We start from the raw sequence: 23500 nt of genomic DNA, 5'->3' as shown, positions 1-23500 counted from the left end.
ATTGATAAAGGGGTGAGATTGCCTCAAAATCTTAGTGTGCAACAGATAGAATATTTCATGTTAATTTTCTAACRTCTTTCAGCAATAGATGTGGAAAATTCAGCATGTTGCAACTCTATAGAGTCCAATACCAACTGCAGTGTAACAACTGTGCTATAGGAACAGCACTCGTGTTGTTACAGCAGAGTTGATTGTGACCTGTACAATAGAAGTTTTTTTTTGTCTATAGTTTCTTTTCTAAGTATCTATAAGGGTGAGCTGTTATAGAGGAAAAATAGTTTCTTAGAGAGCTGAAATACTTTCTGAGATKATTTTCTCTCAGATTTCTGAAATATTTTCTGAGATTAGGTCACCAAATACTAAGGATTTTATTAATCTGCTGTTGGCATACTCACATGGCCATTTTTGGTCTCGGTGTTAATATCTAGCTGCTATACAAGGAATGTTTTATAAGAGAGATGAATTTCATTCTATTCAGCTCTTACAGATATGGAAGYTGTAAAATATGGAGCAGGGGAAAGAGGGATCAAGCACAAAATGATAAATATTTAAAATAATCTACCCAGTATGTTTGTAGAAAAGACCAGGACTTAAGCAAAACCAGCACCCACGTTTTGGGATGCTATGCCCTGTAGTCCCACCTGCTCCCATTTCTTTAAGCGTAAGTCAGCTTTTAAAGGAATTATTTAAACACTTTCATGACTGGGACTGAGAGCAGGATKCTCTCCAATGCTTCCCAAGCACTCAAGCCCTCCTGGTGCAAAGCTGCAAAGAGCTGTGAATGGATGTAAATGGAGACATGAAGTTCTGACAGCTGCCAGTCTGGCTCTGTGAAGTTCTTGYTTCTGATGCAAAGAAAGAATCTGGGTTGGCAGAGAACAGAATAATTATTTCATAAGGTCATGAAGCCATCGTGCCTTTTCACCTTAAAAGATCAGCCCAAGTCTTTCTCATCACTGTGAAATTCTTTCTGAAGAATAGCAGAGAGGATAAACGATAAGCCATAACCAGCCCTGAGTGCAAACCTTTCTGTATGAAATCTGAGAAGGGCAGCAAGTGGGACGGAGGGGGCTGGGTTAGGGCCAGCTGGCTGCTCCAGTAGATACTCAACTTCTGTTTGGATTATTTTAACCTGCTGCCAGAAAGATAAAAGCTGAACATTAGCCAAGTGTCTTAGGTTCAGATCAGCACTGTCCAAAATCCATAGGAAGCCCGTTTTATTTTCAGTAGCTGCGAGGTTTTGTTGCTCGATGCACGTGTAGCAGCCCCTCCGAGAGTCACTCTTGTCCAGCYTCTGTGTTTAAATAACGAGAAGAGTTTCTTCCTATGCCAGACTCTGGGGAACGGTACGATCGACAGCCACATTGAGCTAACATTGGATAACCCCTTCCCTAAATCTGCGGAACCATCTGGGGCTTCTCAATATGAAAAAAGGAATAAATAATTCGGGGATTCGGGGCCGGTGCGGGGGATGCTATACCCGGGACCCACTGGTTGGGCAGCCCAGTCCCCGAAGTGCCTTGAGGGGAGAGCGGGAAAGCGGCCGTGAGGCTGGGGCTGGGGCTGGCCGGGCCCCGGTGCTGTCCCCGCGGCACTGACCCGCTGTCCGGCCCGCAGGGGCGATGCCCGCCGGTGTCCGGGCGCTGCTGGCGCTGCTGGGGCTCCCGGCGCTGCTGGCGCTGGGCTGCGCCGCCGACAGCGACTTCACCGAGGGCAGCCCGGAGCGGCGGCGGCCCGGCCCCGGCCCCGCCTGCCCCCGCGACTGCGGCTGCACCCAGGAGGGCGTCGTGGACTGCGGCGGCATCGACCTCAAGGAGTTCCCGCTGCTGCTGCCCGAGCTGACCAACCACTTGTCCCTGCAGGTAAGAGTGTGCCTCCATCGCCCACCGTGCCCTCACGGCTCCTCCGAGCCTTCCCTCAGCCCCTGGGAGCAGCAGGTGCAGCAGGCCCGGCTCCTGAGCCCCATAAATGTGCCTGGTTATCGGCATTCTCTCCCCTCAGGACCAGGGAGGGCAAAAAGAGCTCCACATTTTCGTGCAGCTCCATGAGAAGAATTTTTGGCCAAAACCGACAATTTCTTGTTTCTTCTTTGGCCAATGAAAGTTTGTAGTGGAGGCCTTTCATTTTGAGTGTCTTTGAAGGTGATAGGCTAAATGACTTTATTACCGAGAAATTTTTGGATGGCAAGGTGTGTTAGTTCAGGTGTTGCAGATGCAGTGAGACAGGCCAGAGGCAGGGCCAGCCATCTCCCTCAGTGTCCCATCTATCCCTGCTGCACACGGACTCAGCCAGGAGCAGGCGTGACATGGCCAAGGCCACCCATCACCCTGAGTGGCACTGCCAGTGCTGCCTGTGGCCACCASACCACTGTCATGCCTGCAGTAAATGTTCTGCTCCAGACTCCTCATGTCTTGTGATAAAGAAATGTAAGATGTGAGATTCCAGCCTCAGCAAGAATTGGGATGTCCTAGACTTGTCAGCAGGTTTCCATGCTCTACTGTTAGTTAATTGATCCCTGTGACCAGCATTTGGGCAGATGTCCCTTCCCTGCCAGTATTCTGACACCTGAAGGGCCAGAGCATGTCAGCCCTGTGGCTCTGCTCCTCAAAGCAGTGGCAGTAGTTCAGCTTTTCAATGCCTRGCCCTTCACCAACTGCTTTTGGTTTATTGCTCCCATCTGTCAATTCTCTCCAATGGATAAAATGCAGATTTTGTTTGGAGCTTTTCAGTTAGAAAAACRGTAATGTAAGCTGGCACCTTCCTCAGCAGATCTGTCCCAGGCSTGTGCTAGCCATGGCTCCTGCCTCTGCTGCCAAAAGAAAAGAAGCTTTCTGGAGCTGCAGCTGCCACTTTCTGTGTACTGGCCTGGCTTCCAACACAGTGGGTCCTTCACTGGTCCCATGGATTCTAAAACTAGAACCATTGATTCTAAAACTAGAACCATTCATTAATGGTGATAAAGTTAGTCAGCATGTCAATGAAAATCTGATGGCAGTCACCCCTGACAGCAGGACCATTGAAAGTGAGTCTAATTTGATGCTTCCTGCCTGTAGCTTTTAAACAACCAATGAAAAACAGAAGCCGTAAACTTGGAAATCCACCATGCCAACCTTGTAGCAAATGCTTTGCTGCAGCYATGAGAGTTTGGCTGTGGCAGATGGATTGTGGGCCTTGCCCGGCATAATCACACTCTTTATGTGCTAACGATACATAAACTGGATATTCTTGGAGATGAGCAGAAGTTGGGCTTTCAAATGCTGCTGGGTTTGGATGTTTTGGTTTTGAGATCTGAGTTTGGCTCATTACTGAGAGAAGTCTTGACAAGGATTTGACATGGTGGGTTCGCTTCCAGATTTTATGAAGTTCTTAGTCTGGGTTTACTGGGATCCTTCTTGGATTACTTTGCTGATGATTAATACTCTCCATTTTCTTAGAATAACCAAATAGAAGAAATCTTTCCAGAAGAGCTTGCTCGTCTTTATAGACTGGAAACTCTCAATTTGCAAAACAACAGGCTGACTTCAAAAGGTGAGCCACGGGGTGGACAGAGCCTGTGCCTCCAGAACACCAGCTTATGCAATGAGGCAAGTGACAGCTGATAAGGAAAGCCAGAGTGATGGATTGCCTTGGTTGGAGTGGCTTGCTGTGAGCCTCACTCCTCTGGCCACCACACAGATCATGGAGACACTTTATCATCCGAAACACAATAGTCAGTGTAGAGGAATGCAGCCCTGCTGAACCAGTGGAGGAGACCTGGCAGCAGCTTGTGTACTGTGGCGTGAGATCTCCTCATCCAGGAAACTCCCTCTGGTCCCACAGGCACTTCCATGCAATGCACTCGAGAACCAGAAACATCCACATGCTGAATGATTTCCTCCTGAATGACCTTGTTTGGTTCAGTCYTGTCAGTCAGGGCAGTTTAGTCCAGTTTTGTCCTTGTCAAATTTGGTATGAATTTATAGAYATATTGCAAATAAAGATGTTTCTACCCTTCTCAAACCATTTTGATTTTTGCAGGCAGGTTTTGCTTGCTCAGTCTTATGCTTATTAGAGAAACTTGACAAGAGGTTAGTAAGGAAAGAGAAAGAAACAGATGAATTGGAGTAAATAGTAAGAGAGGARTAGAGTATGTGGGATACTAAAGATGTAATTGTTATTAATTCATATGTCACCCAGTTGATCTCTTTTTATCTTTATTGCACTGATAGAGAACAAAATTCATTGCAAATGTGGCCACATTATACTTGGGCCCCAAGGCAGAGCACTATTCCACAGCAGAGGAAAGGCTGTGCTTARTATGTTCAGCCTTTGACATTATTATCTTTGGGCCTTCACGTTTCTTTCACAAGCTTCAGGGCAGCCCTGAGTGTCCAACTCATTTGGACATGGGAAATAGTTTCACCTTTGACTCATGGTTATCTAAGTGCCAGGTGAAAGTGTTACTTCCAGCTTTCCATTGTGACAGCAACTCTGGTCGAGTGACTCAGCTGGAAATTAATAATTATTGGGGGAGGATAAGCCCTGAGTTGGTTGCTGTTTGGATACTTGTATTGTGGGGGAGCAGAGCAAGAGAAGGGTTCTGACATGCAGATACTGGGCTTATTTTGGCAATATAGTTGTCAGGTTGAGCTGATCATTAAGCAATCTCAGATTATGTCCTTGCAAGAAAAAAGATTCRCAGTATCATACGCAAATTACAGGAGAAGGTTCTCAGTGAGGTTGCTGCAAGCACTGATAATCTGCCATAGAGCAGATCTGCACAGCTCTGTAYCTGACCCTTGTCAGTGGGCTTGGCCACAAGCCTTATATGCTCAGGATTTTAAATAGCCCTCCATTGTCATAACTGTGTGTATTGTTTGTTTTGGTTTGGTTTTTTATTTTTAATTAAAAAGACAACAATAGGTCTGAGTCAGATGCTTTCAGCGAAATAAAAAGTGTTTCAATCTCACATGAAAGATACTGAGAGGGAAAGCTGCCCTCTGGTATTTTCACTCAGAAAGGCAGTAAGGTGCTAATGTCACTGATTAATTATTTCTGTTTTTAAGGATTGCCAGAGGAAGCATTTGAGCATCTGGAGAACCTGAATTACCTGTACCTGGCAAACAATAAGGTAAGAGGCTCTGAAGCCTTTCCGAGCTCTTTTCAAATTGGGCTTTGAAAATTTAATGAGCRAGTTGTCAATTCTTTTAAAATGTATATACTACATAAGTAAAACTGTGCTAAAGTGTATTCTAATACAGGTTCATCTAAGGTCAAAACMGTATGTGAAAAATTTAGAAGCTACACAGGCAGGTATATTTTGAATACTTATTTATTTATTCACATGGTGTAAGGTTATCCTTGTGTAGGGACGTAGAGAGTCCCTGGATGCATAAATTACCACTGTTGGKCTTTGGATCAGCTGCAGCTGCAKGCAGATTTCGTTCCTGCCTRTATRTGGAGTACTGATGTGAAATGTTGCTTTATCAGATGAGGCTGATTGAAAAATTTGTGAATAAACACATCCCAGTACCGGTGTTTGAGCCAGTTTTCCCTGACTCCCATTCCTGTTATGTTTGATAYGGGGATGATACCTGCACACAGTGAAACTGTGTTATTAGTTTATTCTTTTAGCTGCAGTGGTAGGAGCTGAATTTCTTCTTTTGTGGGAGAAGATCCCAGGTGCTTTCCTGGTAATGACCCAGGCTGGATGTCTTGACAGAAGCACAYYTTTCYTGCCATGGCCAGGAAATGAAATAGYTTCTCATATACCCTTGCAACTGGGTGGTTCTCATTATGGCTTTCTTTATCCCCAGTGATTGTCCACAAATATTTGCTACAGARGAAACTAGGATCCACAGGAAAATAYAAGTTAAAACATCAGGCAGAGCTTCTTTGTCTACAAAAATCCCACCCTCTCTCACTGCATGTCTGTATATATATTTTATTATCCTCTTAAAATCTGGGACTATTTGATGTTCTGATTAAATACATGTGTCCCCATTCAGGTTTCAGTCAGGCCAAGACACATCCAAATCACTCCATACATTTCTGTATTGAGTGAYTGAGAATAGAACCCATTCCTTAGTACAGTAACATTGTGTTCTTTTCTCTCTCTTTTCTCTCTTTCAAGCACCATTTCCATGTAACAATCTTGGCAGTTAATAACTCCATAAAAAGGAACAAGCCAGACTGTGACTAATATTCCAGAACCTTGCACTCTGATTTTCCCTGTGTAACAAAACAAAGTGTTTGGTTTTTCTGGCTTTGCTGCAGAGAGAAAAGAATCCCAAAAGAAATTGCAAACATCAGCGAATGTCAGAAGTAGTTACAGTGAGAAGTTGTGGACCCACARAAATAACACATTTCTTTATAAATCACAAGCCAGGACAAACCAGATTGGCTTCAAACTGCATCTCCTTTGCAGCAGGAAACACTGTGGATCAAGTTACTGTGGTGTCTGGAGGAGAGCAGGGATTTGCTGGTAGTTTGCTCCTTGTTTTATGGATTATCTTAAAGCTGCTTTATCTTCCATTGTGATCCCATCAGACATAGCTAAATCAACTTTCATTAAACTGGCATAGTTGGTCAGAGAAAAGAAATGTAAGAGACTAAAATCCTTCTGTGGCCTGGGAGTAACAAGTACTTCAAGTAAAGAGCGGATGCTGTAGTTGCCTTTTTAATTTTTCACCTCACTCTCATAAAGAATGCACAGTAAACCTTGTTAATAAGAGAAATTRTTCCACCAAACTATTGGGTGGTTCTCAGATCCTGAGCTGTCATTATTATTTACTATGAGCTGGTGACGGGTTTACATTTCCCCATACCCTCAAAGTGATATGGGATTCAACTGAATGCAGTACTTCTCTTTTTATCAAAGCTTGATCCAAGCAAGAGAAATGGTTTCAAAAGTGCTAATGACTTTTGTATTAACCTTCTGAATACATTAATTAACAGTGGAGAAACACACTACCATACAGGAGGGAAGGTCCAGCAGTAAAATTGATAGAAAATTGCAGCTGGACAAATGTAGATTGCTTTTTGTTAGGCAGTAAATTATCAAGTCGACTTTATTTTTTCTACCACTTAAAATAATCCATGAATCCTTCAAGCAGGTAACCAGGGAAGATCAGTCTCATGACCAAGTGCTGAAATGCCAAAGTAAATTCCTGAGCAAAGTGAAAACTCCTTTTGGATTAAACTCTTTTCTCTTTCTTGTGGTTCTGATGTCTCTCATTCCACAGGTCTGAGCCATGCCCTTGTTTTGTATAAAATTTACGACTTAATTGACTGGAGAAAAGYTTTAATGTACCACTGTGTATGAAAATGATAAGTCTTGTTTCCTGTGTCTGAATTGTCAATATTATGTCATGGTAGAGACTTATTTCTTTCTGAGGCATTGTCAAACCTTCTTAGTCAGAGATGTGTTCTTTTATTTCCCTGAATTCATCTCTCCCAGATCAGGAGGTGAGAGATTAAAGCCAAGAGCAACTGCAGTAATATGCAGAATGCCTAATTCCAGTGCTCACAAACCATCTGGAAATACTGATAGGAGAGTGATTTGTGGGAAAAATATTTTTTTAATGTTTAAGGCAGGCTAAGGATGGAGGTTTTGGGACAGTTGAAAATGAAAAACAGTAAATAATGTACTCATTTTTTTTTAAAGACTGTTTTATGAGTCCAGTAAATTGGAAGCTCATGGATGGAGTTCATCAATGCACACTTGACAACAGCAGTTGAGAGGGGTGTAGACACTCTTTAGATAAATACATAGTTAAAGGCTTGGGTTAGGCAGTTCTCCAGTAAAGTGTCTGTTCTCTCACACAGTGTTAATATTTTAAATAGTTTTGGTTTTACACTACTATTCATAACCAACTGCAGTTTGATGGTAATAAAAGTTTGAAAAATATCTTTTCTGATCATGTGAGTCTTGCTGTGCCTTGCTGGCTGAAAGGACCAGGTTTTGTTTCACACAACATGGCTGTGAGGAGGATTACAGGTTCCATGACTTTCGGGCTAGAAGGCAGAGCTCTKCCATTGCTCCAGTTTCCCATCCTGATCTCAAAGAATTCAGTGTCTCCCTAGGATAGTTGTTCTCTCCCTTTGGAGCCCTTTGGAGTGCATGGAAAACACTGAGTGGTCTCATTAGTACTGCAGTGAATACCTGTAACCAGGGTGGCTGCATCTGCTGMCTACAATTCAGTGTCTTCTCTATTCAAGGATCATCTGTTACAGCACTGTGTTAATAGTTTATTTCCCAAGGGCTTTATTTTTATCCATAAAACKTGTGGGTTTGTGTTTCCCAGAAAACTGTCCTCCATCCAGCCTGGACTGTAATCTGTACTCTTGGTTTCTATGAAAGACTTTGCTATTAACAACCACTCAGTGAACCTGGCTGTTGTATTACCTGCRTGTCCTGTAAAACTGAGCTTTTTTTGATCATTGCTTTTCACTCCTCTAATTTGCTCAGATGCAGACATTAATTTTTAAAATCACTGGTAAAAATAGCAATGGATCAAGAGCAAACACACTCAATCCTATACCTGTTGTCAGCTATAAAGTTTTGGAGACAGGGTCTCTGTATTTCYTGATACATCACTTGTTTATTACACAAAGTATGGCTGTACAGGAGGTATTTGCTTTGAAGTGCCCTTTGATATTCCATCATTTGGCTCCTTGTTCTTTGGGAGCCTGAATCCCCCTTGCAGAGATCATCATAAATGGATGCAGTGGAACAGAGGTGTGAAGTGACACTTCCCCTCCACAATACACTTTCATAAGAGAATAAGCAGTAGGTCACTGTGAGGTGGGCTGGAGTTGTTTGGCACAGCAAACTGAGGAATTAGGAATAATAATAAGCAAAGTGTTTGCTCTCTGAATAATAATTTCTTGATTTCTTCCACTAAAAAGAGACAGGACCCTTCCAACCAAAACAAACATTTTCATATCTTAGAGCAAAAGTCTGTCTCCTTCCTGGAGAGATTAGTGAGTGAGGACAATTTGTTTTTGTTCATGCAATCTACTTTCAGCTTAATTTATCTTTGCCTGTTTAGGGAAGATAAATTTGCAAGTGTTTTGCTGCTGGTCTAATACTTGGTTAAAACATTTGTTGCATTTAATTGGAACTCCCCTGTATATTTCTTTTACAGCTAACAGTGGCTCCAAAATTCCTTCCAAATACCTTGATCAGTGCAGATTTTGCAGCCAATTATCTCACTAAGATATATGGGCTCACATTTGGACAGAAACCAAACTTGAGGTAAGGGACTGGGAAGTAAAACAATACTGGTGTTCTGCCACTGCTTGGATGCAGTTGGTGGGCGATAAGAAACTCTCTGGCTAAACTATATTATTGCCCACTTGTGTTTTTGGAAAGCTGTTTATTATTCTCAGCAAGAAAGATCAAACAAACACATTCCCAGSGCTTTTGCTAGCTGCCAGACACTTTTGCAAATATAAAAGGAAATTATCTCAATTTTATTTGTGTATCAGTGTTGAAGAGAATAGATTTAGTTTCTCAAAATGGAGATTAGCTGTTTAGAAATCTCTAGTTTTATTATAGTTCATTAGTTTTTAAAAGTAAAATCAGGTGGAGAGTMCAGTACTGAGAGCAGTAGAACTCAATTCTGTTAAAGGTAAGCACTTCAGCACCTGCAGAAGGGGTTCATASCCCAGAACTGCTGCCAAAGGTCTCTGCTATTTTCAGGTTGTGGTTTTCTCACCTGGATCCACAGTAGCACATCAAACTCAGAGGCCCACAGAACACCTCCTGTGAGGTATGGGCTTTTCTAAAGGGGTTTTGAGTAATCTGCAGCAGCCAAACACTGCACCATCCACATCTTGCAAAGACATCCCAAACTCTGCTGGGAGCAATTCATGCAGCCAAGTTTGGAAGCTGTTGATTGTAGCTGACCCAGCTGAAACCCCACAGCCCAGTCTTGCAGAACTCTCCCTTCCCACTGAATCCATTGAGAGCTTGAGCTGCTCTGCACTTCCTGGGCCTTTAGTCTCTCAGACTCTTGGAAGCTGAAAGGGCTGAGTCACTCACAGGTTTCTGGCAATATCTCATGATGAAAGAAGCTAGATTTATACATGTTTTTTTCCTTAATTTGAGGTGCAGAAAYTGCTGTATTTTGATTCCGTATTGAAATTATTGACTCTTCTGAAGTGTTTTCCACACTTTCTTATACCAACACTAATTTTAATCATAATGGGAACTCACTGATTTCCAAGATTGTTAATATAAAATCCCAACACATTGTTTCAGTTGTTTTGTTTATCCCCAGCAGAGTCCATGGTCTCAGACTGATTATTTGGAGAGTAAGTTTTTCAGAAAGGCAAATATTTGTGAGTTAAAAGTACAGCTGACCATGCAGGGTAAACAATACTTTCAGTGTAGCTCTGAACTCCCTGGAGTGTGTGATCACACAATTGTATTTCCATACTGAGCCTTTCCTTCCTTCCAGAGGGATGTTGCCAAGTTCTCTGCAACTGGTAGAGAATCCAAGAACAAGTTAAAAAAGCACACTTTGATACTTTTGCAGTTTTAACTTGTCTCTACAAATTTAGCTGCCTGCTGCATCTGGCGGTAAACATGGGAAAGGAAGAGGTAATCAAAATCATTAAAAATCTATCATATCTGTTGTTAAAAAGAAGTCACATTAATTTGTGTTTCTAAGTTCTGCACAGTCCCAGGCTTGCAGTCAAGGGCACTTGTGAAATTTGTTTTCACATGCAGGTTTGGTTTTTGAATTTTTGGATTTCTAACTTTCAGAAATTATTTGGGCCRGCCATTTGGTTTGACATCTCTATCCCTTGCTAAATTAAAGGGCACATTTTAAAAACGAATGTAATTATCTCAAGGAAAGAAGAAAAGATTGAAATTAAGTTTTAAACTAGCTTTCTTTCAGTAAACAAAAACTCCAGATCTCCCTATCTGTWAAACTTCATATTTTATTTTCTTCCAACAGATCTGTGTATCTTCATAACAACAAACTTTCAGATGCTGGGTTACCTGATAATATGTTCAATGGCTCTAATAATGTGGAAATACTCATCATGTCCAGCAATTTCTTGAAGTATGTTCCAAAGAATCTCCCTCCAGCACTATATAAATTACACTTACAGGTAATGACARCAAAGTTTTGTAATCCTTTAGGATTGTGACTGTGTTTGTGTGGGTTTCAGACCACAAAGCCAAGACACTCTGGTGCACCAGCAAACATCCCCAGGCCATTTTAAGTATTGCCTGCTGTATTCTCAACAGTTGCTGTCCCCATGTCCTGCCTTTTTTGTCCATAAGCAACAGTGTGTTTTTGCAAATCACCAGAATCTCACAGGGGACAGAAATGTTTTTTTGTGCTTTCCAGGGGATGTATTGCAAACTCCTGTGTGGTTGCATTGTTGGTCTCTTCCCTGCATGTAACAATATTAATACATACTAGAACAGGAAGGAACATCATTCCACAGCCATGTCTCCATGACCTCCCAGTGAAGTTTGYCACTGATGCCATTTTCCCTGACAGCTGTTTACCCACTCTTTACTGGTTTTGCTCACAGACCACTGTTTCCCACCATCCGTGTCTCCTCCTTGCTACTGAACTGGCAATTCAGTTTGGATCAGGCATTCTCTACTGCTACAACTCCAGCAACAATACAWTAGCAGAGTTGTGCTATTAACTACTCTCCAGTATTTTTAATTCCATGTCATCTGATCCTGATAAAAATGCTTCATCATGTGTGTGCTGGAGATCTGAGCCTTAGCAATGGGAGAGCCACAGYGATGGGAGTGCTGGGTCCGCTTGCTCCGAGTGTTGACAGCTCCTTGGACGTGCAGAAACTGGAGTCTGTTATCAGCCCTGGACTGAGGCAGCTCTGTGCTGCCTCCCAGCTCTCTTTTCCCTTGAAGGTTTCACCAGAATTCCTGTTAAAGCCTTCAAGAGAATAGGCTTCTCCAGCTTGAAGAAAAATAAACACAACCAGTGCAATCCTTTAAATTGCTGGAATTTCCCTGCTAAGGATAAACTTTCTTATCCCCTGCATTTTTTTATGCTTATAGGTAATCATTATCTCCCAAAGGAATCTCACACTTGGAGGATTACACTTTGAACTTGCCTCCTTCCCTGCTGTCCCCAGTTGTGTTAAGGGCAGAAGAGATGAGCAGAGAAATGAGTGTTTTATTTGCAAGTGCACCATCTGTCAGTAGTAATATTACCTCAATATTTTGACTGGGATAAAACAGGACAATGAGAAAGGAGAGGCAGCCAACAGTAGAGCAAAAGTGTCTGAAGGTGTGACATTAGATGTGATTTTTTTCTTTTACTATCCATTGAGACACTCAGCCAAATCTGTCTGTGTTGGTTTCTATTTTATATTAGTTGGCAAATGAATCTGATTCAGTCTGTCCATCACATTATGATGCCCCCTGAAATATCTTATGTCTAGCCTTTGTGAAGTTTAATTGCCTGTGTTAATTGAGCAGARCCCAGATGTTGTGTTGATTCATGCCAAATACTGTTCTTTGTGCTTCTGGTGACTCTAGAGCAACAAACTGGAGAAGATTCCCAAAGGAGCCTTCAGTGAACTTGCTGGTCTGCGGGAGCTGTATTTGCAGAATAATTACTTGTCTAATGAGGGAATGGACAACGAAACTTTCTGGTGAGACTGAGATGTGCAGTTTGTACCTCTGTGTCTGTCTGCCCCGTCTGGTACAGTCATTCATCTACTGAACAAAGTAAAAMGCAAAAAGTAAAGTTATTAAAAGCTGAATAATGTTATGCACGTCACAGCTAAGTCTGAGATGCACATGCTGCCATTCAAAAGCAAAGGTTTGGTGAGTGGTTGCAGAATAGTTTCATACAAAATACAGAACACTGAACATCAAACTGCATGACACCCTGCCTGCCACAGGCCCAGACACACCAGGTACTAAGGGCTTTCTGGGAAAAGCCTCCTAGAACAACACTGAAAGCTATTCTGTCTTCTTCCAAACCTGGGATTTCTAGTTTCTAGGGCACTTCACTGGGCATAAAAGCTAGACCTTCACTTGTGTGTTTCAGTGAAGATAACAGCAGCCACAGACACGGAGCTGTGAATTCCCCGTGCCCAGCTGTACCCCAGTGCAGGTGGCTGCTGGAGCAGGCAGGGATGCAATGGTGCTGCTCAAGAGCCAGATGGCTGCAAAAGCTTTGCTACCAACTGGTGCAACAGAAATAGCCTTTGGCTGTCYTAGATTTAGCCTGGGACTTTGCACTTTTTTTACTGTCTTTTCTCTGCTTGCRCTGAATGCTATGCTTGTCTTACCTGAAAATCCAGACCACACAATTGGTCCTACCCTTAATTCAGTTCTGTACACTCTCCTGATCTCCAGATACAAAAATGTACTGAACTGTGCTTTCCTTTTCCATTCCCCATTCTTAGAAACCTCTCAATCTCTGTGTTGAGTTCACCTCCAGGTCATGTTGGATGTAACATTTCTGTTAAGATATTCCCATCTTGGAGAAATCTTACAAATTTGCAGCAATGGAAGTGTTTTACCTAAAGGTTATATTTGTTCAGTCAGAGCATGCTTGGATAGGTGTGAACAGCAGTGTAGTAACCAGTAAGTAATGTCTGTAACACATTAGTTCTCATGTTTCCTGAAAACTTTCTAGTAAYCTGCARTGGGTTATGTAGTGTCAAGTAGATYAAAACTCTCATTTGAACWGAGAAACTGAMTTGAAATGCAAGGGAATACAAGGATTCCTCGGTCCTGGCATATAATACCATTGATCCACATCCAGTTGGTCTAAGTGGCTGGTCTGAGGATTTAATTTAGCTTCAACTGAGACCGTGGAATCCAGATTCARTAGCTTACACAAAGCAGCTCTAGCCTTGACTCACTTCCATAATACTGGAGGTCAGGAGAAGTTCACTACCTTAGCCTGGGAYACTGAGTTAGCGTTTCTGCTTTTCATAAGAGTAACACTTCCTCATCTAGAAAGCAGACCTGCTTTTCAGATTCAATATATACTTTCAGAGAGATAGAAATGACTTATGGTCAGGCTTTGTTTCTGTGAAACTGAGAGCTAAACTCTGTTCTGGTGGTGCTCCTATGGCATCTTCTTTGTGGTATTTGTTCACTAAAGTTGCTCATATGTTGCTATCTGTTGTATCAAATGAGAACACTGACKGCAAAACTGATGTCAGGCCTCAGCCCAGTGCCAGTTTGGATGTCTGTGAACTCTGGCATGTTCTCTTGCTGGTGTGGCTGGAGAGCAGTGGCAATGCCTAGTCCTAATCCTTAAAGGCAAAATGGGAACTCCYTGTTTGGGTGTCCACATCCCTCATATCATGAATGATAAAAGGACAGTGAGTAGTGACACTTATGCGGGGTAAAAAGGCTCTAAAGCAAAGATTGTAAAATCTTAGAGGAAGTTGGTTGTTGTTTCACCTTGCAGAATCTAAATGGAGAGTGTTTTCTTTCTTGCTTTCCCAAGGAAATTGTCTAGTCTTGAATATCTGGATTTGTCCAGCAATAACCTCTCACAAATCCCAAGTGGTTTACCTCGAAACATCATCCTCCTCCACCTGGAGAAGAATGCAATTAAGGTGATTGACAGAGATGTCTTGACCCAAATTAAGAACCTGGAGTACCTTTTGCTGCACAATAACAAATTAAAAGCCCGAGGTATTCACCCCTTAGCCTTCCATGGCTTAAAGAAGCTGCACACTGTCCACCTGTACAACAACATGCTGGAAAAGATCCCCAGCGGGCTGCCCCGGCGAGTGAAGACACTCATGATCCTTCATAACCAGATCTCAGAGATTAACAGGAATGACTTTGCTACCACTTACTTCCTTGAAGAGCTGAACCTGAGCTACAACAAGCTCAAAAGTCCCCAGATCCATCGGGAGGCCTTCCGTAAACTGAGGCAATTAAAGTCCTTGGATCTTTCTGGTAACCATCTCCACACAGTGCCCTTTGGSTTTCCAAAGAATCTGCAGGTTCTGAAGCTGAAGGAGAATGAGATAAGCATCATCCCAAAAGGGACTTTGTCTGGGATGACAAAACTGCGAGAACTGTATTTGAGCAACAATAAACTGAAAGTAAATTCAATTTATTCAAGAGCATGGAGAGAACTCAGCAGTCTTCAGGTAGAAACATCACCTTCTCTAATTATTTTAGTGATGCTGCTGTCCTCATCTGTCTGTGCAAATCAAATTATATAGCACCAATCCTAAACGTGCTTGGTCCTCATGTTTTGGGGTTGTTTCTAGAGCAGAAATTATGTGMTGTTATGCCAGAGGTGGGTACATTCCACTGCTGGCCAGGGTCCACTATGGATTGCTAGTTCTGGGAAATGTAAAGACAGTTTTGTTTATGAACCCTGGCAGTGTCCTATATTTTTAGAAAAACATCAGTGAATGTTGTCATTAAAACTGAAATTAGGCCTTTCAAATAGCTTGTCTCCCAAAAGGTTTAAAATCAGCTCTGAATAGAGACAGCAGGAGGAAGGAATGCATAAACAAAAACACTCTTAATTCTCAAAGCCCCCACATCAGCTTATAGTCAGACAAGCCAAGCTGTAGGATTTAGCAGCTCAGCTGGCTAAGGCACCTGGGGAGCAGCTCGGAGGTCTGGATTCAATCAGCAGTCTTCTCATTTGCTTAATTGTTGGAGAAAGTTAAACACAAACCATAAGGCRGGCAGGAACAATCACATTTGTGCTGTGCAAAATGACCTTTCAGAATTGTTACGCTGGCTGAAGGATTTGTCTGCATTTCCTTTTCGGCAACGGCCCCTTTCCTGCAGTGAAAGGTATTGCTGATGTCATATGGCAGCCATGGAGGGTGCATATGGTCAGGTCACTGCACAGGCAAAGTGTGCACATCTCAGAGCAGATCAGGRATAAGGACATGGAGCATATGTCACACTGGCCCCCAGTGTGTTTTCAGACAATCCTGACATTAATCTATATGAACATTTCCCTTTCTGTTGTGTCTGGGAATAACCAATAGCTTGTTTCTCGGTTAATGTCAATCAGCAAGGCAACAACAGTATCTGTAGGGCTGTTGGTTTGCACCAGCTGCAGATTTGGTCCCTGGCTTTAATAATATATTTTGCATTTGCTTGGTGCCTCATTGATACGTGTGTGTGTGCAAATATAACAGGCAAAGTAGTCTGGAARGAAGATGCTGTTGAAAATTACAGACTGCTGGGATTGCTTTTCTGCAGTACCTTAATAAAATGTAGGTTGTTTTATTTGTAAACAAGAATGGGTCATGAGCCCTGTTAGGCAGCTGGAGTTGTTGGTTGGAATGATGAGCTTTTGTTCTCAAAGGTCCTGATTCACAAATGCTTTGTGGAACTTTTGTTCTACTGTCACTCCCTTGTAGTCAGTGTCAAGCCAGATAAGGTGTTGCTGAATCAAACATTGGCCATCCCCACAGCAACCCCCACTCTCATTAAACAGGGTTCAGATAACAGCACAGACTTAAAATTCTGCTGGACTTACGATACAGTTATGGCTGTTGCTTTTCTTTGTAACAGCGTTACTTCTTGTTGGTTGTTTCTGGCTAAATCTTTTTTATCATTAAGTGCTCAACTGTGCTGTTGGTTTCTGGGTTGGTGCACYGGATAGAATTTGGCMAATMACCATCTCATAGMCCCTGATCATGAATRTACTTAGTGAATGCTTCARTCCACACTGTTTCCATGGAAATCACTGGAGACTCTGAAACTGCAAAGCGAGACATTTACATAATGGACTTGGCAGTACTGGGTTAACAGTTGGACTCAGTGATCTTAAAGCTTTTTTCCAACCTAAACAATTCTATGATTCTGTGGTAATTGTTTTCCAGACTGGCATTATGTGAGGAATAAAAACACTGGAATGAGGACAATTGTTTGCAGAAGTGTGGCTTTGAATAGTGTGTAACTAGTGTGTGCCTGGTTGGTGCTACGAAAATGCTGCAATAGAGGATAACAAAACATTTCTCTTGCATAAAATTAATCTGAGAAATCATCATTACTTTTAGTCCTGCTGTCTTTGTACCTTCTCCATGTTAGAATATTTCCAGATGGTTTTATGTGTAACTGTACCTATCACCARCCTTAGCCAGTGAAGTGTTTGCAGTAGCAGCTTCCAAGAAATTCCGATGCATATCTGAAACCCAGCCTGGATTTAATTTACTTAAAGCAGACATGGGCTAGAGGCTGGGGACAGAGATAAAGAAATGCTGGAACTCTGAAACAAACYAGCATGATGTCTCATGTGAAATCAAGATGCTCAACAGGAGTGTAAGAGAGTAGAATTGTCTTGAGCACACTTACCTTGATGCAAATTAGAGGTAGATTAAATTAGTTTATTCTATAATAAATATAGCTTCAAACTTAAATTTCTTTCTGGAGTGTTTCTAATATTTAAATTCAGTTATTTGATTCCTTTTTGTCTCTTCCTTCCAGTCACTAGACATGGCTGGCAACCAGCTGACATCTATCCCATTAGGCTTGCCAGAATCTCTGGAATATCTGTATCTCCAGAATAACAAGATCACAACGGTTTCAGAGAATGCTTTTGAATCCACACCCAACATAAAGGGGATTTACCTCAGGTAAGGTCAAGTTTCCAGTTCAACACACAAGCTTTTTTCCTTCTTCATCCTCTTTATAATTGCTTACTTTTWAGAAAGTATTTGAAATCCTTATTTTCTGAACAAGCATCTTTGGTTTATAGYAATATGTGATAAAACTATATTCATCTGCTCAGGAAAGACATGGATACACATAATAAGCTCTTTTCAGAGAGCTTGTCTTTTCTGTGCTTATTAGAACGGATTGGACATGCCAGTAATTCTGGCAAATTAATGTTTAACATGATGTCATATTCCAATATTAAGCTGTGAGCCRAAAGTTTACCGACCCCTTGTAGAAGTACAGCTTTGCCTGTGTCTGTTGGCCCTGGATTTTAACAAAATCCTCCTCCAGTGAGGTGTGTGTGACTAATCTTGGAGTTGTGTGCATTCCCTTGATARTTTTGTCAGGAACAAATGACAAGTTACAACTGTGACAGTTACGTAACTGAGTTTAGGAGCTTTGCTGGATTTTTTCCCACTCTGTCAGTTGGATGAGGACTTTGTTTTCATAGATGACAGATACTGACCTTTTTTTTACATATGATGTAAACTCACAGTAACAACTGATTTAAGCAGAGATTTATACCACAAGAAGTGAACATGTTCCCCTAATAGATTCAGTTTTAATCTGATGGAATATTATTGAAAATATTAATTTGACGTAATTTATGAATCCCTACAGAATATCTGATTAAGCTGATCCAATGGATGTATGCAAAAAGCTTAGCCTACACAAGACTAAATATGGTCTTATTTTGTCTGTATGCATCTGAACTGCCCTGTAATTCGAATAGTTGGAGCATACCTTTATGGATGACTGATTCCATACCAAGCAAATAAAATTACAAAGTCTGGTGTAAATTAGAGCAGTCTGTCTATTCAGCTGCTCACATTTATGAGATTTTAGTGAATGCTTGGATGTGAACCAGAAACCACATACTACATTCTATATTTTTATATAAAGGAAAAAGGAATTTGCAAAACAGTTTTGCTAACATATTCAGGAGGCAACCCCACCCAAGCTCAGTCGTATTTTTAATGGGAGGCCATTAATCACTGCAGTGCTATGAAACAATAATATATGTATGGAGTATTACAGAAAAATAGAATTTTAATCATGTTCAAGAGTAACAGACCAGTGTGTGTGACAGGTTCTTAAACYGCAGATTAGTTTATTTGTATTCCTGGAAACCCAAATAACAGCTGAATACTTATTGCATGCTGCTTTGTTTCTAAAGGGATACTTTGAATTTTTAGGTGAAGAATTAAAAGATCAAGGAATGACACAGAATGTCAGGAAAAATCAGTTACACTTTGAAATGTAGGCTGTGGACCAGATGCCTTTCCTCTCTGGGAAGGAGAAAGCAGAATAGCAAGAAAGAATTTGTGGGGGAGGAATTCCAATATTATGATTTCTTTCCCTWCCCCCATCCAGAGGAGTCAACACTTCTAGAGGGCTGTTGTGAGTCAGGGTAACTTRGAGTAACTGGGGTCAGTGTAAAGTTAGAGTAGCTGCAGAATGGTTTCCTCTTAGTCTCCTTATTTCTATGTTGGTTATAAAAATGGGTTTAACAGGAGGCCCTTTTTGTTTGTTTACAGGTTTAATAAGATTGCAGTTGGAGCACTGAAAGAAAGTATCTTCCAAAACCTGAACCACTTACAGGTCCTGGATATTGAGGGGAACCTTGAATTCAGCAACAGTTCAAAGAATAARGATGACTCAGAAGAGGAAATGGAAGATGAGGAAGAGGAAGAGGAGGAAGACCTGAGATAAAATGTGAACTCGCACAATCCCATCATGTGAGAGGTAACAGCTGTAGTTGAGTTAAATCAAGGCCCCAGTTCTCAGATTCTTATGTTTTCATAAGTCCAATTTACACACATGATTGAGGCATAACGAGGGTCTGAATCCTGAACTCAAAGCTTCCACTAAAACATGACTGGGAATTGCAAATCAGAAGGGTTTTGTAGAATGAGACACTATATATCTGTTTTATCAGAGGCAGTRGGCTGTTCTTATTGGCTTCTGTTTATAGCCACAGCAGACACGATAGTTAAAAATTCTGATAATAAAAATTGAAAAGGTATTTCATGATACTTTAAAACACTTCATTCAAAAGGAAAACAAAGAACAAACTGTGAAGCCTGCTGATGCAGAAGATGTGAACTGAAAACAGGTAGAAAAATAGGAGAAATTAAAGTAACATTGGACCCATTAACACTGGTGTCTGTTAATCATGTCATTAAGATTACAAATGTCGCAAGGAGTATTTCAATCACTTACCACTCAGAATGAAAAGATAATGCTGTAGTTATTGTATTTCTTAAGGAAAGAAGAGTGTCTCTACTTGAATATCTTTTCAGCTGCMGAGGAATAGATAAGGGAGGATGATATGTGAAGAATTACCATTTTTTCATAAGAATATATAATAATAGTGATCTACTTACTCCATCTCTTAAGCATCTTATGTTCAAAGATTGTGACATTCAGGACTGCTCTTTATTTCCRGAAATCTAAACTCTAAGAGTGGGTTAAAAAATAGTTTTGTCCCTAATCAACATTTTGTCACTGAGAATGACACAAGGAATTGCTAGGAATAGTGCTAATAAGCTTAAAAGATGATGAGGCTTGCAAAGGGCAGAAGGTACTTGGAAAGTCAAACATTAGCCCTCTTGGCTGGGCTATATGAAAACTCTGCTAAACAAGAAATAATTTATATCTGCAGACTTAGAGTACATTCAAAATCAATGCATCTTTGGTTTAGTTTGGGGCACATGTGACATGTCAAGCTTGTCTTATTCTGAATTCTGTATTCCATTATGTAACTTATTTTATTTTTCTGTTTTGCAGGAAAACATATGGAAAAATACATATATGTCTATGTGTATATATCTATGTAGATATACAGAGAACACTTAGCAAAACGTGCAATGAATTACGCAGAAACTGTCATGGCACTGGGCCAGGCTCATGGAAGACAGTGTGTTTCAGTGCCTTATTCAGGGAGAGACCCTGAATGCCTTTCCAAAGCTTCCAAATCATCTTATACAAGACCCAGGATCATAAGGGATTGCTCTGGAACTCACAAAAGCTGGCTTTTGTTTCTTCTGTTCTCTTCCCTCACTGTTTCCATCTGTAATAACAATATGGGACTGTTTTGAACACACGCCTTCAAATGCCATTTTTGTCACTGCATTTTAAGTGAACCAAGTTTATGCCTCTTTTCTTTTCCTCCACCCAAAAGAAGCTGTTGTTGACCAGGGTAGATGGACGTTTGCAGTAGTTTCACATGYAGAGCAGTGTATGAGGCATTTTGGTCATCAAACAGCAGTAATAATTCTGGGTGCAATTATTTCTTTGTTATAACAATGTGTATATTTGGATGAGAAAAACAAAATAAGGCTGGATCCCATAATATTTTATCTGTACTGCCAATGCCTGCAGTATATTCCTGTTTTAGAAAGGTTTTAAGAGAAAACAATTGCTCTTGTGAATATATATATACATATAATCTGTATGTCTGCCTTCCAGAGCTTTGGTAAAATTTCTGTCTTGCTGTTGTTTGCCCATGGGRCAGTTGGGTGAATGTCTCTGAAGGTGTGATCAGAGGATAGAGTGACAGTATGAAATTTAATGTATATGGTAGAATTTGTCACAGTGTATCTCATTCACATTGATTGTCAGGAGTGAGACTAATGATGTAGAAGAAATGAGTGAGTGTGGGCTGTCTTAGGAGAAAACTAAAAAGTGTCAAGAGAAATTTCTTTGTTTAGCTCAAGTCTGGAAACACTGCCTGCTGTTGTACTCCCTTAAAGTCACCCTATTTTATAACGTTGAGTGCTCTCAGCTCCTGTTGTAACCATGGAAAATAAGGAGAACAAGGAAAAGAAGACCTACAGAAATACAAGTTTCTTAGTTGGTTATAATATCCTTCATCAGGCAGCTAATCTGCTTGACGAAATGGTCTTTTCTTTTGAGGATTTCTGATCCTYAAAAAAACCCCAACATGTGTTGTTTTGCATACTGCATTCCAGGATTTACTTGGAAACAGTTGCCTTAATTTTTTACCAGCTGTTTTCCTTCTGGAGCTCTAGTTCCACACTCTCCCTTTGGTTTCTCATAGCACATGACAGTAATTTCAAGCTGTTGTTTTCTACCTTAGACAATTCAACACAATCATTAATCATACAAGGAAAGATTGCTTCCTGAAAAAGTAAAAGCTTGGCCCTAAAAATTGCAAAATCCACACATTTTTGAATATCAGCTATACAGCTGAGCAGTACAATAGCCTTCCAACTGACTGGTGGGATAGATTTTTATGTAAAATGTTTACAGAATGTAGCTCAAGGCAATTAGCCATCTCCAGCAAACASCCGTGGAAATTTTGCTAGTCTTTGGTGAATATGACCAATTTGTTAAACTCSTGAACAAGCTGAGAATGTGCAGATGTGTGCAGTTTTATGGAGAACTGTTCTATTGTCTTTAAACTTCAGTCCCTTGGACTATGATTCTGTGAAAAGTCATGTACCTCAGAATTCTCTGAATCCCTCGAGATTCTGATGCAGTGAATGCAGGGGTGAAGGTTCATTTGAGCACCTGTGCAATCAGACCCAAAATGTCAGGATGATACATAYACTGTTAAGCTTCTTGAGCAAGTGGCAGCCTTTGCTAAAGGAGACCCATCTACAGTTTAAGATACATATGGTATAGACCAGGTAAAGTTGGGAAACCCTTTTACAAGTTTATTTCAAAACAGYTGCACACTGAATGTTCTCTAAATGGGACAATGTTTTCCAGCTGGAGAATAAATCCCCAAAAAAAACAATGACTACTCTTCTCCAGTAAAAGTCTCAAATGYCCCAGAAGTGTTTGATAGTTCTGTAAGAGATTGAGGGAGAACCACAGGCCTGATTCCTCACTTATTTAGTAACATCAGCACCTATGACATTGGACTTAATATTGTCAGACCAAAATTATAGTTTACTTCTTTCTTTTAAAGGAGTCAGAGATGCCTTTTTAAAGGAGAAGGATGTTGAGAAATAGTCAAAAGTCCACGGGATTAAGCCCACRTATTTTTTTGACTCTGGGTGGTACCCATAATCCAGAAATCCAATCCAGGCCTTGCGTGGAGCAGGACTGGGGAACTGGCTCTAATTAAATTATTTCCATTAGTAAAAATGGGAGTTGGGAAGTTGGTCTTTGCTCCCACAAAGAGGCACAAATGTTGCTTTCAYGTAACTTTCTTCCTGTGATTTGCTAGGATTTGGGAAAGAGACAAATATAAGTGTTTAAGGCTGAGATAAATGTATGAACAGTGAAAACTTGAAGTCTARAAAGTCCAGTTGGCAATTTTATCCCTAAATATGCACTTGCACATGCTTGGTATTCCAGTGTGGTCTGTATGCAGACTGAGGTCTGGGTTTMTATGCTGTTTTTCTTTTTAAAGCCATGTTTCCTCATTACAGAGTACACTGCACAAAATGGGGGTAAATGGGATTTTTCTGAGCTATGATTTTTCACAGCAATAGGAGTACAAATGCAGCATGAGARCTATAAAGAATTAATCAGGTGCCAAAAATAGCCCATGGATAATGAGCTTTTATTTCAGGCGGTGGGCACGTAGCCCATCTGTGTCTGCCATGTGGACAAGCCGTTCTGCAGCCATTCATTCTCCCCCTCATCCCATTCCTTTGGGATCCTSGCCCCATGACCTCCCCTGGGATGTGGCACCCAGCGCTTACTCCCTGTCCCCTCCCGCCTCCTGCCCCACAGCGCCCTGCTCCAGATTACCCCATGGCTTRGGATTTGGGGATTTCTGGAGGAAAAGGCCCGCAAGAGCTCTATCTTCCCCAGTGGTTTTCCTTCCCCACACGGAGTGTTGCCCTTTGCCTCCCCGGGGTGCTG

At 41.2% G+C, this 23500-nt stretch overlaps 1 protein-coding gene across 1 annotated transcript; it reads left to right on the top strand.

Annotated features, from left to right (window-relative positions):
• The first annotated feature begins 267 nt into the window (after window positions 1-267).
• Window positions 268-23160, top strand: PODN (podocan). The gene is made up of 10 exons (XM_057367020.1): window positions 268-1862; window positions 3435-3528; window positions 5046-5110; window positions 9129-9238; window positions 10950-11106; window positions 12521-12636; window positions 14457-15114; window positions 17426-17574; window positions 19195-19402; window positions 20447-23160. Exons 1-9 carry the CDS (start codon window positions 1623-1625, stop codon window positions 19367-19369), a joined length of 1764 nt encoding a protein of 587 aa, XP_057223003.1. The 5' UTR covers window positions 268-1622; the 3' UTR covers window positions 19370-19402; window positions 20447-23160.
• The last annotated feature ends 340 nt before the right edge of the window (window positions 23161-23500 follow it).

The sequence above is a fragment of the Malurus melanocephalus genome, unplaced genomic scaffold (assembly GCF_030028575.1).
Source record: "Malurus melanocephalus ecotype Western Australia unplaced genomic scaffold, MMel_1.1 scaffold_74, whole genome shotgun sequence".
NCBI classification, from domain to species: domain Eukaryota; kingdom Metazoa; phylum Chordata; class Aves; order Passeriformes; family Maluridae; genus Malurus; species Malurus melanocephalus.
The sequence above is the reverse complement of the archived record's forward strand: the minus strand, read 5'-3'. Positions and strand labels throughout refer to the sequence as shown.